Source organism: Homalodisca vitripennis, chromosome 5, assembly GCF_021130785.1.
Source record: "Homalodisca vitripennis isolate AUS2020 chromosome 5, UT_GWSS_2.1, whole genome shotgun sequence".
Classification (NCBI taxonomy): Eukaryota; Metazoa; Arthropoda; class Insecta; order Hemiptera; family Cicadellidae; genus Homalodisca; species Homalodisca vitripennis.
The window spans coordinates 21019046-21038808 of record NC_060211.1 but is presented as its reverse complement, the minus strand read 5'-3'; the positions used below and the strand labels follow the sequence as shown (position 1 = coordinate 21038808).

The 19763-nt window shown below is 33.8% G+C and overlaps 1 protein-coding gene across 1 annotated transcript in view; it reads left to right on the top strand.

Moving 5' to 3' along the window:
• The window catches only part of LOC124361829 (ralBP1-associated Eps domain-containing protein 1), a 52153-nt gene that overhangs the window by 28625 nt on the left and 3765 nt on the right, over positions 1-19763 (top strand). The window contains exons 6-11 of the mRNA XM_046815825.1: positions 4995-5145; positions 7091-7148; positions 15627-15748; positions 16651-16712; positions 17199-17343; positions 17893-17950. Of these exons, the coding sequence (XP_046671781.1) occupies positions 4995-5145; positions 7091-7148; positions 15627-15748; positions 16651-16712; positions 17199-17343; positions 17893-17950 (596 nt within the window). The remainder of the gene's footprint in view (positions 1-4994; positions 5146-7090; positions 7149-15626; positions 15749-16650; positions 16713-17198; positions 17344-17892; positions 17951-19763) is intronic.

Genomic DNA, 19763 nt, shown 5'->3' with positions numbered 1-19763 from the left:
GCCCTATTGGATTACACAGATAGACAGTCGGATAATTACACTATTTCAAGAAGGCCCTATTGGATTACACAGATAGACAGACGGATAATTACACTATTACAAGAAGGCTCTATTGGATTACAAAGATAGACAGACGGATAATGACACTATTTCAAAAAAGACCTGTCAGATTACACAGATAGACAGACGGATAATGACACTATTTTGTTGGATTAAACAGATATACTGATGGGTAATGATACTATTTCAAGAAGGCCCTGTTGAATTATACAGATAGACAGATGGATAATGACATAATTTTAAATAGGACCTGTCATATTACACAGATAGGCAGACTGATAATTACTCTATTTCAAAAAGGACCTGTCGAATTACACAGATAGACAGATGGATAATGACACTATTTTATAAAGGTCGGTTGGATTAAACAGATAGACAGATGGATAATGACACTATTTTATAAAGGTCCGGTTGGATTAAACAGATAGACAGATGGATAATGACACAATTTTAAATAGGACCTGTCAGATTACACAGATAGATAGATGGATAATGACACTATTGCAAGAAGGCCCTGTTGGGTCCTCATCAATGGGATACAAGTAACAAAATGGAATTAATTTTTATTTGACAGAAGTATATTTACTGGAAGGAAAAAGGAAAACTAAGCATAATTATTTGCTTTTTGACTCTGACAAATTAGTCGACAGATGGCATGAGGCATTAATTTTTTGTATTGAAGTACGCCAATAACTTAAAGATTGATTTAATTGTATTTTTAGAGAGAGGGTGTTCTTGAAAGTAGAATTTAGTGAAGACTGGGAGTTGTTATTATCAAGTTTATAACGCAACAGAATTGTTTAACCACATCCTGTTCTTGGTTTAACCAAAACAGATATTTAACAAGTTTTATCAAATTTATTATGAAGCAGTTGTAATAAATCATTTGTAAGATATTCTGTAAGGTGGCTGAATATAGAGAGGAATGTTTAGCAAGCCATAACACCATTTCCAGTTAGAATTTTATGGCTCATTTGAAAATGAAATATGGATGATCTTATTCCATGTGTATTCCTGATGGTTAAAATGTGTTTCCAATGACAAAAAATTATTCTGAATCTAAGATCACTTTTTTACAAAATGAGAGCATGTTGTACTCTGGTAACAGATAATGAAACTAAATTTACTTCAAACTCAAGAATTTTGTTTAATCCAACAGTACTAAACATACACGTTTGATCTTCTCTTTATTACAGCAATAGTAGTGGTGTGGTTCGAGGGCTTATATAGACTTTTAAAGTCCAGTGCATAATAGCAGAACACAATTTTTCAAATTAACCCCAAATAATCAGTTCTCATATAAAAATACACTTATCGAAAATGCTGAGCTGTACATTTTATATTTAAATGCAGAGCTTTTCTAGATTAGGAGGATGCCTTCAAATTTGGACTTATTAAAACCAAACCTATTGTCAAGATGAAATTTCCTCCGTTCAAGCAAGTGGTATCATGATCTTCACCCACACAAAAATATATAAGGTAGATGCAATCTGGGTAGGAAATGATTAAGTTGCTGTCATACTCGGTTGACATTGATGAAGCTAACCACTGCCAATATGCAGATCGCTGAGGGATAGAAATTGTAAAGTTGAAATAATAATTAATTTATTACAGAGGAACGTGTGGATATAATAGATTTTTTTAACCAATCAAGAGTTGGAACAATAGTGTACAAGAAAAAATTCCCTCATAATTAAATGAACTCTGAACTGGGTGATAGAATATTACGAAGAAACTTGGCAGGAACTGAAGTATCATCATGCGGAGCAGTTTATACATCCGGGCTAGCTAAGTTAAGCAGAGAAATTTTATTCTAGTTAACCATGTGAACTATTTTTAATCAGTAACGTATTTTTATCTTTCTGGATAATATTACTTTTTATAAACTCCCCAACTGTGTGGTTAGTTATAATAGCACTTTTCACTTGTTCCAGTTGTATATTTTATTTGACTTCACAATCATAATGAATTTAGATAGCTTGTATGATTTGTAATGATACCAACTGATCTAGCTGAGTTTTGTTATGATACCGACTGATGTAGCTACAATTAGCTAAATTAATAATTGGAGTTATTATACAGTGCCTTGTCAATTAAGAGACCAGAGTGTTGAAGAGGACATAGCAGGAAGTCGTTCTAAAACTCTCCGATTTTGTATTTAATTTTAACAAATCTGCAATAAATGTGCCACAACTAAAAAAAAAGAACCTTAAAATAAATATTTTAATAAAAAATTTGTAGATCCTCTTTTTTTTCAAGAAAAATTTAATTAATTTTGTAGTTTAGCCCAATTTATAATTATTTAGTTGTTTATAAAATGTTATTTTATGTGTCTGTAAAAGCTTTTTGTCAAGCAAGCTTCTAAGTGTTTCACTAAATTGATCCTTAATTGTAAACCGCTACGATTATTCTCATAGTGAACTTAACCCATTGTGGGTCACTGATGAAATTAGCTGGGCCTAGTAGTAGTGACAAGCTCAGGTCACAAAAGTGGTTAATAGTTCAACAAATTGATCCACAAGGGGTTATCATAAGAGCAAAAACAATCACTGGATGATAAAACCGTAAGAGTAGGTGTTCACTGAAAATATCTTACTCATGCAGTTAAAATAAAGATTAGAGGACTGAACATTTCTTACTTGTTTATAGAACTTATTCAGAACAAGTTTATATCATCTAAGATGCATTTCCAACTTAAATTACAATTACACATTCTAGATATGCTAATGACAAACAAAACACGCAATAAAACAAATCTGCTGAAATGATATTAGAAAATTAAAGTGAATAATAATAAAGAACTAATGTAAAAAGACGTATGACAAACAACCTCGAGCAAAATTATGTATAGATATTGAAATCTTGTTTTCCGTGAGTCACTCGCTATTACTGTCAGACATTATCTATTATATATAGATAATAAATATACACTCACATAGATGATATTTTCTTCCAGGAAAGTCATTGTCCTAACTTTCATAAACCGAAAAGCTCATGTATACAATTATTATTGAAGTTATACATGTTATTACAAGTTATTTTGCAGTTATAATAGTTATAAATTGGTCACTTATATGATTGTGTTAACCCTTTTACTGCCGACGTGCGCGATTGCGCACGCTGCCGTTTGTGCGAAAATCGCCAACGTGCGCTATAAAAGCCGTCTCGTATTTGTTTTATACTGGTTTTCAATGTTGTCCAAATGCATCAAAATTCAGCTGTGTTATTCATTACTATATGGACAACACACAGAAAACAGGTTTTATAATCTATGGAAGCCATTTTTGTTACTGAACTTCTTTGGTTATAACTCGAGTTTGGTTTGATGAGGTTATGGTCGATCTCATTAGTTGTGAGTTCCACTTGTGTTGTTTCGTGTTTTACACTTTATTTGACATTTATATTTGTAAATCTACATATTTTTACGATTAATAAAATGAGTACTGGAGGGAAGAGGAAGAGAACCAGGACTGTCTGCAAAAACTGCAAAAAAGGTGTTCATCCCACAAGTTTTGGGGAACACAAGTGCTAATCAGCAGGCCTATGAACCTAAAAATGTATATATATTTTTGTAAATATTGATCAAAGTGCCTTTTAACTTTAATTTTCTATTATGTATTATATTTTCATATCAATGGACAGTGATTTATGTATTATAAAGTGATTTATGTATTATAAAGCGATATAGTGTAAAGTTATGTATCAATAAACGTGTTATCTTGAAATTCGAGGAAATTGCACCAATTTCAAAAATTCATCACAGCTTCAGTATTTTTCTAGGTATGTTCCTAAAACTTTTTGGGAATGTTTATATATAATTACTATACAATAAAAAATTATATAATTATGGTGGTGGTTTAATATTTAAATATAGTTGTTAAAGTCCAAACTCAAAAAATAATTTTTATTTATTTAAAATTTTTGTTTCATGACATAATATATATATTTTTTAAGGACAGAAAATGTTTAAATTATTTTTTGTAGCAAATTACAACTTATAAGGAAAAAAAACAAGATAAAGTTTATCAATTTATGATCAAAAATAATGAATCCATGATTTTTTAAAAAAATCATTACATTTTAGTCAATTTCAGCCCGGCATTTTTCAACAAACTAAAAAAAAAGGTGTCCGGCAGTAAAAGGGTTAATATATTATGTTGACAATTCACATGTCTGTATATTATTTTAATCATGTACAGCAGATGTTATAATTACCACAAGGAGTGTGTAATTCTGTCATAATTTGAGTTTTGACTCTCCCTGCCAAATTACCATGATGCGCTAACCAGGCTGATTTGATTAGGCTGCTCCGTCGCGGGAGAACACGCTCATGTTTTTATTCCTCTAACAACTTTATTCAAACAAAACTCTCAAGTATTATACATCATTGTAAGCGTTATTACATTCTCAATAATATGGTGGTATTTGAAAAATCATTAAGCCTATAACTTTACCTATAAGGTAAACTAAATAGAAATAAATACTAATTTGTACAAGAATGTTTGTTTGTATTGTATATTAAAATAAAACTTCACATCATGTACAAAAAACTGAAGAGCAATGTAACAATATTCTACAAAATAGAAGTTTAAAGGAATTTTGATAAATAAAATGGTAAATCACTGTCAATAAAAAGATAAGTAAAACGTTTCATATATTCATCCTAGATAGCACTACTGGGCATAAAAACATGCAATGAATGAAGGCAACGGTACTGTCTATAGACATTTCCATTTATAGTTCCAAAAGTTGCCATATGATAATAGTACAAAGCAGAGAGCAATGGTAAAGCAGTTGATGGTGATCTACGGCGATTGGACATTAGCAGCGGCTCCCTACCATGGCGATTGTCCTGGAGAGGGTTAAATTTCATCTGGTGAACAAAACTCATGTTGTTGAACTACTCAGTGAAATCTGCAATCTGCATTGTACAGGACCCTAAGATATTGCATCCAGTCCCACTGCGAGTGACTCCTGGCCCGGATGTCCTAGATGATGAGCCCAAGAAGCTGACAGAGCAGCTGAGTGGAGGTGATGCCAGCCCTATCCGGCCTATTCAGAGACCCCAGCCTAAGAAACCTGCAGGTTTGTAAAGCATAATTAATATTGGCACTAAAGTCCTCTATTCATTTATGTGGAGCCGTCTTCCCAATCTCTCTTTATCTAAAAAAACCCGACCTGTAGATTTCTTTAAAAGTCCATTCATAAAGTAGCCCTTATGTTTTAAGTAGAAAGCATTATGATACAAAAGATGCAGCAAGTCATCATATTGTCTTTACATATTTTGAGATCTCATTTATGAAGTAATCTTTAAAGGAATCCTGCCAATGACAATGGTTTGTGATCAATTACCTTACCAATTAGCAATTAAACCAATTACCTGATTTGATCTCAGCTATGAAAAGACAAATGGTGTATCTAAAGTTAAAGCTGAACTCATAACTCGAACTCTGAGTTGGTTTCTCCAGCAACCCTTCTACACTATTCAAGAGTTTATAAACTGGAAATTAATTGCATCATGAACTGATATTTTAAATTTTCTGTTCTGTATGTCTTTTATTGTATTGACAAAAATTCTAAACTCAATGTTTATGAATAAAGAATATTGTCTATTGTCTTATTGTCTGGACATCCTGTTCTTTGACTTCAAAATTATTAATGAGCAACACTATAGGAAAACATTAAGTCATCAGATATAGTAGTTGAAAAGCAAACACCTAAAGTACTCAACATGCATGTACTCCACTCCAACAAACTTCAGAATTTTTTTAGCCAGAAGAGAAATTCAGCAATGTAGATTGTTTAGTCTCGATCTTGGTACTGAAATTTAGGGTGAATTTAAATTTATATACTTAGAAAAGATTTTTAAGAAGAGAATGTTTGTAATCCACATGACAAATATATATTTCTTTTTTAAAGTTTACAAACGTAATTGGTCAGATTTACAAGAAAATCCGTTTAACCGGAATAATTCAAATATATATATATATATATATTTTTTAGAAAGTGTATTATATTTATGAAATTTAAACAGAGATGTCTACCATAGTAAATCTTATTCTAGCTTTCAGATGAATAAAAAAGCTAGATAAGTAGACAAGTAAATCAGTATCAATTTAACCACTTGTAAAATAATTATTTTTAATCAGTCATAAGAAAGATCATATGTAAATCATGTTCACAGCCAAAATCGCACTTGAATAGCTAATAATAACCTGATAAACAAAACTCATGAGAATAGAAATAATAAAATTTAAAAATAAACAAATTTGTGAAATTCATATATATATACATGTACATTTGGTCTATTCTCATGAGTTTTGTTTATAAGGTTATTTATTATTAATCTGTTGAGATGATATTTTGATTGAGGACATAATTGCATACGTTTTAGTGAAATATATATAAAATATTTGTTGAATATTTTTGTTGAAAGTAGAAAAATGTTTTTGAAGGAGAAATATCCTAAATATTTTCTTTAAAATAAAACTCACAATTGTCCAATAATTTTAATTATTTTACACAAGGCCTTTCAACATCTAAGATGCCATCCATCGTCAGGAGTGAATCAATGAAATATCCTAAATATGTTAGTAAATATTTACTGCTTTCCTAAGGAATTGTACCCATGCTTTATTTAAGAGCCACAAGGTTAAACCTAGACTTTGAGGAGCTCAAAATATGAAGGTTAATATTATAATTTTATCCAGAGATGTGGCAATTGTCTAAAACAATTTTTTACATAGATTATAGCAATTTTCTTGCACTTTCACTTTTGTTTTTAACTTAATCGTGTTTTTAATATTGTATATATCAATATCCAGAACGCTCTGACAGTGTAGAAATGGCACATGATAATATCTTATACTTAAGACAAAAACATTTGTGCTACATTTTGATACTATTAACCTAACGGTTTAGTGGATAACACGTTTATGCAAAATTGTCTCTGTCAATCTATAATACTACATTCTTTGTTTCTAGAGTATTATTAAAATAATTTATATCATTAAATGGATTTGTGTTTCAGCTCCTGGACCCGGAGCAATACCACCGCCACCTCAAGCGGTTCTCGACGATATTGTTGGGTAACTTTTGTTGTTCTGTATTCTGTAGTGATGTAGTAACTGATTGACGTGAAGTATGGGAAATTTACAATTAAAATTTATATGTTAATTTTTTATAGTTACAACCAAATTAACATGTCCAAAAATAACTCTTTTAGTGTTGAATATAACTGTGATTGATGGTCCATAATAGTGTGAAGAGTGTAGAGTCGCTAACATCATCAATGCAATTTTGTTGTTAAATTCATGATGTTACAAAATTTTGTTGTATTATGTCTTTACTCTATTTTTCAGTGTACTGGCTAGTACATTTAGAATTCAAAATGTTTAATTTTAGTATTTTTGACACTTGCCCTGTCTCTAGGTGGTACAGCTGGGTTTGGCCATTATTATTGTAATGTTTTATCTTTCATAAATTTCCCCTGATTGTTTTTTTTTTTTACTACAGTTGGAGAATTGTACAAATACGGGGAAATGTTTCTTTTTTATTACAATATGCGCAATGAGTGGTTACAAAATTCATTCAAGCATATGATAAAATAAATCGAAAGCTACATTTTCTTATCTTTTATCACTTGAAGTGAAGCCTAGAATATTGTTTTTCATCAACGATTTTTATCTACAGATATAAAAAATGAAATAAAACTTGTAATACTTCAAAAAAATAATCTGTCAGTATTTTAAAAAATTACTGTTATGCTCTTCTAGTGCTTTGACAAGAATTAATGCTTAGGTATTAAACTGAAACGTTTGTGTTGAAAAAAGTAAGAATAAAATGAAGGACCTGTTATTATTTTAAACTTTACTCATCTTTTAAATTTAAAAAAGTCTTTTTAATTACTTGGTGTCCACATAGACTTGGTCCTAAAAATTTGGTATTAATTTACAATTTATTTGAAAGTTGTCATTCCCTACATTCCTAAAAAACCTATTGAACTAGTTAAACTTACGATACTATTCACATTTGAATTATTTACAAAGGAAACACAATGTTCTGGATCGTTCTCCACACAAACAGTGTGTTCATCATTCAACAGCCATATCAAAGAAGCCATTCTCGAAGAACAAGAATGGCCATCACGCAACAGCCCATAGCGGAACAAATCAATGTTTTCAGTCCTTTCGACTTGAAGCCTAGATCGAGCTGGTAGAATGCATCGTTGGTAGTCATTGTTGGTAGGCTTACCATAGTACTTCTGGTTTTGTTACAAGGCTGTACACTGATGATTCATTAGGTACCTTCTGGTAAGCTAGATTTTTGTAAATGAGATCTGATATGTGAGGCCGGCTAAACTTTTGCTTGAATACAACTGTTACGCCGGCAGACATATGTTTTTTAGTCTCATGGAAATCATACGATATAGTGTGTGCAAAACCAACTGATGGGTCATCTTTATATTGCTCTATAATCTGACCCATCTTTGCTTCCAGCACTGTGATTTGATCATTTGTTGCAATATTTGTTTCTTTTACTGGAAAGGAATTATTTTGTAACAATTTTAATAACATTTCAGCAGTCTTCACCTTTCCTTTTTTGTTTGTATGTAGCCCATGGCTAGTGAAAACATGTAGAGGAAGAAGTTTTAGTTCTAAATGAATTTGGCTATGTTTTCAATCTCTACATTAACTGTAGATACTTTTAGATCTAGGTTTGGAGTGTCAAATCTCATGGAAACTGTAGCCAGTACAAGATTGTTGTGCTTGGAGTTTTTTTATCAGCGTCTGTTCATCTTTCAATAGTTGTTCAATGCTGGTGCTTTCAATGTTGTTTTGCCCGCTGTTACTAATAAATGATCACCATTAGACAACTCCTTAGTAAGCTCTTTGACATCCTCAGTGACTTGACCAAACTTTGGCCCAGGTCTAATAACATTAGCCGAGCTCCGTTGTTCAATCATATTTTTTTTTTTTTCTTTCCCTTGGGGCGGCCTACTGCCATGCACTTAAGACTCAAGGGCTTTTTGCGCACCCCGGAAACACACTATGAGGCCCACCAGTCTACAACTTCAGCAGTTCAATAAACCGCCGAAAACAACCTATCAAGTCCTCCTGGGAAAATTCACCACCCCTGTCCAAAATACCAAAGATGGCATACCGCTCTCTTGCTATTGCAGGGCAATCAAAGAGCAGGTGCTCAGCAGTCTCCTCCTGCTCATTACACCTTCCACAGAGCGGATCCTCCTGAAGGATGCCAACTCTGTGAAGATGCTTCCTCAGGTGACTATGCCCCGTAATGAGACCAATGACCTTAGAAGACATTGATCTGTTTAATGAGAGAAGGTCCGAAGCCACCTTGGAGGAAGGTGACTGTAATACCATTCTACTCACTCTCATACCCGGATGCAACCTCCACCTTCTTTCATGCTCCGCGCGAATCCATTTCGAGACAACCCTAGAGGATTCACACCTGTGGTGGCCAGGGCATCAGCTCTTTCGTTCCCAAGAATCCCCTCATGACCAGGAACCCAACAAACGGTTACATTGTTGATTCTGGCAAAGGAGGAAACGGCCTATAGCAATCCCAAACCTGTTTGGGTTTGATCACGCAAGAATCCAGCGCCATCAGCGCTGCCTGACTGTCCGTGAAAATATTAATCGTCTTGCTCCTATATCGCAGACGAAGATTCTCACGAGCACATTCCATAATAGCTGCGACCTCCGCTTGAAAGACTCAGATACAGACCCATAGGGACCACCAGCTCCCTACATGGTCTCACTCCCAGAATTCCAGCGCCTGTGCCGCTTTTTGTTTTAGAGCCGTCTGTGAACCATTCGAGCTCCGCTGGTTTTCTTTCCCTCTGACCAATCATCCCTTGAGGGTAAAATAATCCTAAAGGGTTTGTCAAAGGAAAATTTTTGTGGCATCTGATCAGAGATCATGTGCAAAACATCCTCCTGTATCAGAGTGCTAATTCTGCAGTGCCCACCGCTGCAGCCCGACCAGAGTCCCATCTCTTCGACCAGAGTCTGAAGACAGTAGGCACTCCTCCTGACCATAGCCCGAATGACAAAGTCCAGGGGGGCGAGGTTAAGACAACAATCCAGAGCCGCGCCTGGCGCACTAGGAAAAGCCCCAGTGATAGCAAGGCAGGCCATCCTTTGGATACCCGCCAGACGAGCTACCACCGTCTTGGCCTCCGTTTTTGGCCACCATACGACAGCTCCGTACATTAGTGCATGTCTGACCACGGAAACATAAAGCCAGTATAAGAGCCTCGGCTTCAGTCCCCAGGGCCCACCTATCACACGTCTGCATTGCATTAGAGACCACTTTCCCCCTGGCAATGACCCTTTCTAGATGAGGTCCCCAGTTTAGAACCCTATCTAGGATCACGCCCAAGTACTTGACCTCAGACTTCAGCTCAACGGGTGAGCCTTTGAATAGAAAGGGACCAATGCCCTCCATCTGTCGCCTCCTGGTAAAGGCAACCACAGCAGCCTTGGTGGGGTTGACAGTGAGGCCAACCTCATCACACCAATTTTCCACCATTACCAAAACTCTTTTCGTGACTGTCAGCAAGTATCAGTATTTTTTGTTTACTCTTATTTATTTCCATTTAACAAGAAACATTAGTTTTGACATTTTTAGTTATTGTTTTCTTATTATTTTGTTCACTTGATTTTCTTATCTTTATTTCTTCTTCTGATATTGATATTTTAATGCAGTTGAAATTTTCATGCAATAACACAGCATACGCATTTTCACATTCAATTTTACTTACATTTAGATTGTGCAAACTAGTTGATCTTCTTTTGACCGTGTGTCATCAGTTATTTAGAGGTGGATAACATTGGAGACATTTAGAGGAATTTCTTTGCTGATTTACTTCCTCAAATAGATTTTTATTGTCATTTTGTAAAATATCAATAACTGATTTCAAGTTTTCATTTTCCATTTGGTTTTTATTTAGTTCCTGCTGAAGAATTTTTGTGAAGAAATCATTACTTGGGTGTGTTTTCATTGCAGAATTCAGATATTTTCTTCAATTAATGCCTTTTCTAGCTCAATACATCTGTCTGTTAAAGCACCCACCTGGAAACTCAAATCCAGGTACTCAGGGGTGTTAACAGCCACATCTTTGGTTAAACATGATGTAGGTAAGCCCTCGCTCATATTAGGTGTGAGTTTATCTCTCTGTTGAGAAATAGGTGTTGAACTCTTAGGGACTTCAGACTGATGTAGCTGAGAAATTGGTGATTCTATAATGTTAATTACTGATGGACTGGTTGTTTTACCAGGAGTTTTCATAAGCTCGCTAGCTTTGCCAACTTCAAACAGGGCTTTTTTATATTTTTCCTTGTGTTTCGAAGCGACCAGTTCTAACGTGTACTTTAATCTGTTATCATAATAATAACATATGTCCGCTTTGTTGAGTTTGGAAGTCTCGTGTGTAGCAAAAAACTCTATCTCGTATTTTTATAAGTTACACTGTCCACACTCCTTTTGCAGGCCAGTAGGGGTAACCCTTAACTTTCGCAAAAACTAAATCATTTATTTGGAAATAAACCTTAGTTTATTTCCAGTGTGTGAAGAATTAATTTTATTAATGTTACTCAATCACTGTACTTGATGAATAGTTTAGCATTAATATAATAAGAAATTAAAAAAGCCTCCCAAAATAATATTTTACAATTAAGTGAGCTATTACTTTATTTTAATTTAATACAGGCATTACTTATTTCACATTAATATTGATAACAAAGTTCTGTCCAAATAATCACTCATAGTCAGAAATCAGGTTTTCAGTTAAACAAGTCAAGTCCCTTAATCTTGACAAGGATGCACCAGGTATCATAAAGTAAACAAACCTAGCTGATTACAAATGGGCATTGAGTTCAAGACAAGCTGTGACCTGTAGTAAGGACTGCCAGTACTGTTCAAACTGACTACAGAAAACCAGTCCAAACAGTCAAATCAGAGGCTTACTGTCAGTAAAAAGTGGTCATTTGTAATTAAATAAAACTTCACTACAAAATTTTAATTTTTAATTGAGAAATTCTTCTTACATGAAAATAAAATAATATGTGTTTATTACAATTTCTAGGGATTAATTAAAATGTTATTGTGCAAAGCTCTTATTACTGTACACCATGTGCAAAGTAACTGGCAACAGCAAGTCACAAGCAAACTTGTGAGTATGAAACATATCAAATTATTTACTGAGAGTGAAAAATATTTTCAACTTCTATTATTTTAGTCTAAACATATGTACATCACCAAAACAACAGTCCACATGGAGTGCCTGTAATTATGAATAACAGCCACCAAAGTATAATTTATTCATTACTGTAAAAGTTCACTAGGTAACATTTAAATTAGCAAAAAAAAATTCCGGTTTCCGGACGAAATTCAGCAGACTCGACGTTGAGTTTCAAGGCTATCACGCTTTATAGACTGGCACCGCAAACAAAGAAGAGAAGCAGAAAATCAAATCTGCGTTAGTTGCTCGATTAAGTGCAGCCACTGTTTACCATTGAGTCAGGGTTGCCAACTATAAAATTACAACTTCAATCTTCATCTCCCCTATTACAGAGGTTGCTTTTCCATGGATAATTCAGCATCAAATAATAAAACATCAGGTTTAAAATGAGTACCGTACTTATAAAGGGTGAATGGTGAAAGTGTACAATATCTTAGCAATTAGCTGAAATCCTTAACCCATTCGTGACTGAATAAATTACTAAAATTTTTGGACTACAGGACTGGATATTTTCCATGCTTCCGTGTAAGAACAGGTGCACTTTGCATAACACTTACTGTATAACATGCTATGAATATTATAAATGTACCTTAGTTATTCATTGTTATTGTATGAACACAAAATATTAGTTTTTTTAAATATACATAAAATATTTACACTATTTACAAATGTTTATTATACTTCTTTAGAAGCTGGTTTGGGTCTGAAATACTTCAAAACATGTTTCCAGATGAAGTGGAACATGAAAATTTCTACATTGGTACACTGTTTCACTTCTTTTCCCCTGTAAGGCACAAACTTTACATTTTCTTGAGGGCCTGGATTTAGTGGTTGGAGGTATCTTTTCAATAAAATGCCCCCAAAACTTTTTGAAGGAGTGGTGTTTCTCCACAAGCGGGAGGCCTACCAAAGGGTTACCTGAACCCTAAAGGTTTCGTCACAGAAGTGATTGAACACATGTGATTCAGTGCAGTTTTCTTCTAACTGCCTCAAAATTATAGGATTTATTCCATGATTGCTGGTAAAACGCATTGTATTAAAATTATTTCGTCCAACAATCCACGTAAAATCACAAAGAATACCGGTGGGTTATCGTCACTTTCATTATCACTGCATGTCATCGTTTGTACCATCAGACATTTCATTATTTTCATGTATCATGTCATCTTGTTCACTGTCACTTTCCTCATCACCACTTTCATCTAAAACATTAGCAACGTAAGCCGCAAAATCATCCGAATTTACGAACACATCCTTCCGGTCGCGAGACGCCATCTTGACTGTTTACAAACGAAAGAAAGCTGTTTTGCCAAGATGATTTGAGGCAATATCAGATGTTTTTCAGCAACGAAGAAGAAGAAAAACATAGACTAGAATATTGAGAACAAAATATGCAGCAAATGTGAATGCCTCAGCGATCTATCGGCAATATATTCAACTACGTCGATGTCGTGTCTATCGGACGGGCGCTGCCCGTCTTTAGTCGTTGTGCCGCGCGAAGTGAAGGACGGAAACTGCCCGTCCAATGTCTTGAATGGGTTAAATTGTTAATGATTTATACAGATTCATACTACAAATAGAGTTATTATTGTTATTATTAATGCTGCCGACGTCTTGTAAGAAAACAGCAAACTACTTGGTGGTGGTGAGATTCAAGGTGTTTTTCAGTGCATTGTTAGTGTTAGTGAAACAGAATATCTTGGTTTTGTTTGTATAGATAGTAGTTTACGTGGTGATCTATTACACAGTTATAAATTAAAAGTAGACAGTTTTTGCAATAAAAATAAAATTATATGTGTAAATTTGAGGGCTAACCAGAAACTAGTAGATTATGTTTCGCTTTGAAGCCACTAGGGGCAGGACTACCACAGCCGTATTGATGTCAGGGCATTTCTCCGTTCAGTGGCTATCCAGCCGTGGTAGTTAGAGCTTACTGTTGCTCATATATATTATGCAGATGCATTTATTTCTATGCAGGTAAAAAAAACCAATATTTCCATAATTATTTAGGAGCACCTTCTTAAAATCCATTTGTCTGTCCTTCCGTCTGTATGATGTCTAGAGATTTGAAACTTGATACATAAGTTCCACTTGGTCCAAGGAAGAACTCTATGGATTTTGGGGTCAAAAGGCCAAAGGACTGTCCATCCGTTTTTGTGATAAATCTTTCGCTACATCCTGCTAGGTTCCTTGAAACTGTGTGTATTATACTAATTTTTAAATGAACTAATCACGTTGTAAGATTTGTAAGCTCAATCAACATAGCATAATTATATAGTTCAACTGGAGGCTGTACACGCAGACTGCTTGCCCATGTTGGTTCATGTTCATAACTGCAAATACTCTGTTGATATCAGCATATAATTGGTCTCAAAAGTAATCTCAGTCGAAGCATTTATGCACTGAAATGCCTATGTCGTTAATTGGATCAGGACAGCATCCGCATGGCCTATTTTGGTATCTTCCAAGCACATATTTGCTATGGTCTTGTATGGTGTGGAGCTTCCCATGCTGAAGAAGTATTTATAATGCAGAAGAAGGATATCCTTGTTATTGCCGGAGCAAGAAGGCTTGTCCATTGTAGGGATATCTTTAGATGTCTTAAGATTCTCACTTTGCCTTGTCTCTGTGTAATGCAGTGATTGCTATACCTTAGAAATAATGTAAACAGAACTGTACTCAGAAATGAAATCCACTTTTACAATACAAGAAGTAACCATTTTATAAATATATCTCAACATAGACTAAGCAAAAGTGAAGAAAATCCTTTTTATATTGCATCTAGGTTAATGAATAAGTTGTCAATTAAAATGAAAACATTAAGTAACTGTTCTTTTAAATCAAAACTATACATTTTCTTGCTAAGTAATCCTTTTTTTTTCAGTAAACGAGTTATTATTGAGCCAATAGACTGAAAATTACTTTTTAGCTAGTAGGTAATAAATAAATTTTAACATGAATTGTACTAAGCTGCTTATGTTTTTCCTTGAAATATTTGTGGACGATAAACTATTTCATTCTATTCTATCTACTGTGGGTAATGTGGAACTAAAATTATAGCATAGTGTTTTAGATTATTATTTTATTATTGTTTCTGTGTTTTTATTATGATGTTATAATATATTTCAAGTGTCTGCTTCAACTCTTGCACACATAAAGTCACATAGATTAATACAGTTACCACACTTTCAAATCATTAAAAAAATTGGTTATTTACTTTTACATGATAAATTAGTGCATGTTTTATCAGTATTAAATGTATGCTTACACCTGTTGATTGTTATCCAATATTGTGTAGGAGCTCTGGACCAGTCAGTCTGCCAGCCGCTACTCTACAGAAGAAGGAGCCACCCCCTCCTCCCCCTCCACGACCATATCGGACCCACACCCGTAGCTCATCTCTTGATTTGAACAGGCTGGGTGCGTACGCTTAATAATAGTCAAGAATTAGGGAAGATATCATTATTGCTTTTTGTGCTTAGAATAATTTAACCACCTTCAGTCAAAAACATTTCTTTGGTAGTTTTGGGTCTTGGTAACATGTTATATTTTTACAATATTCAGGATCTATTTGAAAATAAAGAAAGATGTCATATGAAAATGAGTAAAAAACACTTTGGTAGTGAACATTGGCAACACAGCAGTATTATAGAAGAAAAGTAATTGTTTTTTGTGTGATGTTTGACCTGAAAAATCAAATAAAACAATGTCTATCATTAACTGATAGTTAATTGTTTTTTGTGTTACTTGGAATTAATTGAAAGAAAAAGATTATTTTCTGAGTCTAGAAATTTTTCCTATAGTATGGGTTTAATCTTGAATTCTCATAGACCAAAAGTCAGTGGAGTTTGTGAGGTTATTTTTGGGATTAATGTTTTTATTTTGCTTGTGTCTGCAGCCATGCAGGGTTCAATTTTCAGGGTCCGAAGTATAGCTATGTATTTTCATTTTACCATGGCCCTTGCTGTACACTGATAGAAAACACGAGATGCTTTATAGTAAGTATCAACTAAAAGCGAAAAGAAAACTCAAGACTGTTGTACGTAAGTAAATTGAATTGCTCGTTCCTCAGTAAATTGAATTGCTCTCTTGATTTCATCACCGTTTTCTGTTTTACATTTTTTTACGTTTCTACATAAATCATTTTAAATAAGTAGACATTCTTAACGTGTTCCTTAAAAACTTAATTGTTTATCCATCAACAATATTAGTTAATACTAGTATCCTCAATAGAAATATGGCAATATTTGATTGAGATGGATAAGAGCTAATTTCAAGAGTAGAAATATATGTAACTAATAAATGAGTGATGTATGTTACAGGTAAGACTGGAAGTATAACTAACATACCACCAGTCGTCCCTCCTAGAACATCCCCAGGTTCGGTAAGTAACAAATGTTACCGGTACTTGTTAATTTAGGCTGTTTAAAATAGTATGACGTGATTTTAAATACTCAAGCTTAAATTTCTGAATTTTGTAAGTATTTTAATGAATACTTTATTCGATACCGATATTACTTTTTTTAAAGGTGAATGTCTGTTTAACATTGAATTTTGTTTTTGATTATTTAACAATATTGGTAGTGAAAAATAAAATGTCACAATAACGTGTGCAAAAATTATTTGTCTAATAAACTAAAATTTTAAAAACCTTTTGAAAATATATGTCGTTAATTTTAACAGCCAAAACTTGCCAAAATTTAAAATTATAACATCATAAGTAAGTCATGACAAATATTGAATCCCTTATCCAAAAAGTTTTTGGATGCAAAAGAAGAACACTAGTCTCTAAGATGGTTTCAGTCATAGGAATATCTTTTATGAGCAGTCAGGTTGATTCTTGTAGTAAGATTGCATTTATTCAATACAGACCTCACCAAAAAAATACATCGGCCAACAATTAGAGGGTGAAGTGGAGCAAACGCCAACATTTGCAGACTTCACACAGTTTCCGCCGGAGATCACGAGCGAGCAAGTCCGGTCTCACGGAGCTTTCCAGGTCTACAGGAAACCAGGTGACCTTCAGTTCAGACACCATTATACAGAACATCTTAGAAATTAGAAACTAGTGTAACCCTTATTCTATACATACTGCATTGAGGTCGAATATCTGTTTTAAAATCAGGATATAAAACTAGAGGTTATAAATATCAATTCACATTGATTGTACTATCATTAATATAGCAAATTGTCTCTCTCAATAAGTATATTAAATTTGGTAGAATACAAAAAAAACTGTCCAAGATTTAAAAAGAGAACTCTTGTGATAGCTAAAACTTTAATTTAACGTTTATAGATGTTTTAGGTTATGATATATTCCTCATATACTCGTGGGAAATACAATCACTGTTCACTTAATTTTAATCAGTTTTAATACTCGTAAGTTATGTTATTTTAACTAATGTGTAACGTGGTGGGAGAACATGTGCACGCTCGTTCCGGCAATCACATGAACTAGGAGTCTATAGAGAGAAAATTCCCTTGTATTTAAAGGTAAAGAAATTATTTTTTATTATAAAATACTGCACATTAATACTAATAATTGGTTTTATTTTGTTAAAAAGTTCCAGAAAGGAGTTCGCCCCCTTTCAGAGAGTTGCCAGCCGCGCCATCAGAACCTAGGTAAGAGCAATGTGGATTGTCTCTAACACATGTTTTTTTAAATAACATCTAAGGTTTTTAGTTCACACCATATAAAACCGATTACAGTTTTTTGCCACTATTATTGAAAAATGTGATGGCAAATAAAAAAAAGTTCGGAAAAACACTGACGTCGTGAATGTGTTAAAAGCCAGCACAAAATATTTAGGAGCCAGTAGTTGATAACATTAATTGTGCTCATATTATGGGTGCAACTGTAGAAGGTACTCTTCTGTATTGGTGTCTAGGTACTTATTCTAATGACCGTGAACTAAACCGCTAACGAAATAATTTCTGTAGCAGATAACTTTCTGGTGCATTCTTCTTGTATTGGCCATCAGTGGAATATATTCAAATCCACGATACTTTCGTAGGACTGTAAGCAGGGCTATCACCAACCATGAAAATCTGGAAAAGCGTGTAATATGCATGAATTTCGGATTCTGAGAAACATGCGTGGATATGTGTGAATTTTTATTATGTCCGTGGAAATTTTGCTAGGGATGGATTATTTCTGATACTCAATACCGCGGTTCTTTTCACTTGATTCCGATACTAACAGAACTGCTTAAATACACTTGGAAAATCACGATTTCTCAATATTACAACTACTAATAAGGGGAGGCTGAATCTCGAATAAAAAGAATAAATCTATTCACAACTAATCGGTAGTTAGTAAATTACCGATTACTAAAACTTTTTTGTACTTTCCGTATGAAAAAATGTAAATAGATAACCAAAGTAACAAACTACTGTAGTTTAACAAATTATATTTTAGCTATAATCAGTATTTTTATTTTGCGTATTGTGGATAGTCTGCTCTGTCTATTAGTGGACAAAAATGAACGGCAGTACGCAGATTATCGTTTGGTGAAACGCGTTTTGTAGTTCTTTGTCTATAAAAACTATTTAGAAACATTGTAACAAAATATCGTGATTTATTAATAATATTTAAATTGATATGCATATTTCTATGTGTATATTTGTCAACGCCATTGTCGTTGGTGCCTTGCGTGGACGTTAGTTGCTCAGCGGAAAAACAGGCGATCATTAATTTTTATTTTATCTATACGTCATACTTTGTATTGTTTATACAAAATAGATTCTCTATAAATGTAAAATATGTCCATGCATTTTTATGTATATATGGAATATATTCTGGAAGCTCATTTTATAATATACCATTTCTATTATTTAAATGGAGAAGATTGAGGTTATGACTTAAATTTAAGTAATTATTCTCTCATTCTGTGCAAATTACTTTGAAGTAGCGAATAGCGTGGTATTCATAGGCTTGCCTCCCTCTCCCAGAAGGATAAATTAATTAAGTAGAGTTTAGATGAAAGTATTTGATTAAGTATCAGATGGGCCAACCTTGTGTACCAGTGAAATTATTGTCTCATACCGAAAGTTCATACACTGTAGACCTTTGACCCACAATGCTGGACTGCAATCTGCTCCACGGTAGCGCTGTGTTGGTATTTATTTATTATCTTTGTTTTTCCGTATTGGATACATGTATTTTCCAAACATCACAGAAAGGAACGTTATTAGGTATACACTATGTTATGTCGACAAATCGAAAGACAGAGATAAAAACTGAGGAGCTTAAAATAGGAGTTAGTGATAAATCGTCCCTGAATTTCTCGCGTACCGCTAGCAACGAAATTTGCTAAAGCACCACAGCTCTGTGGCATTTCCTGAAAATACAGCTGGTGACGACAAACTGTCACTGTTGCATTGGGCATAAGGGTTAAATACAGTATTACAGTTGTGTATTTGGTTTGGAAATGGA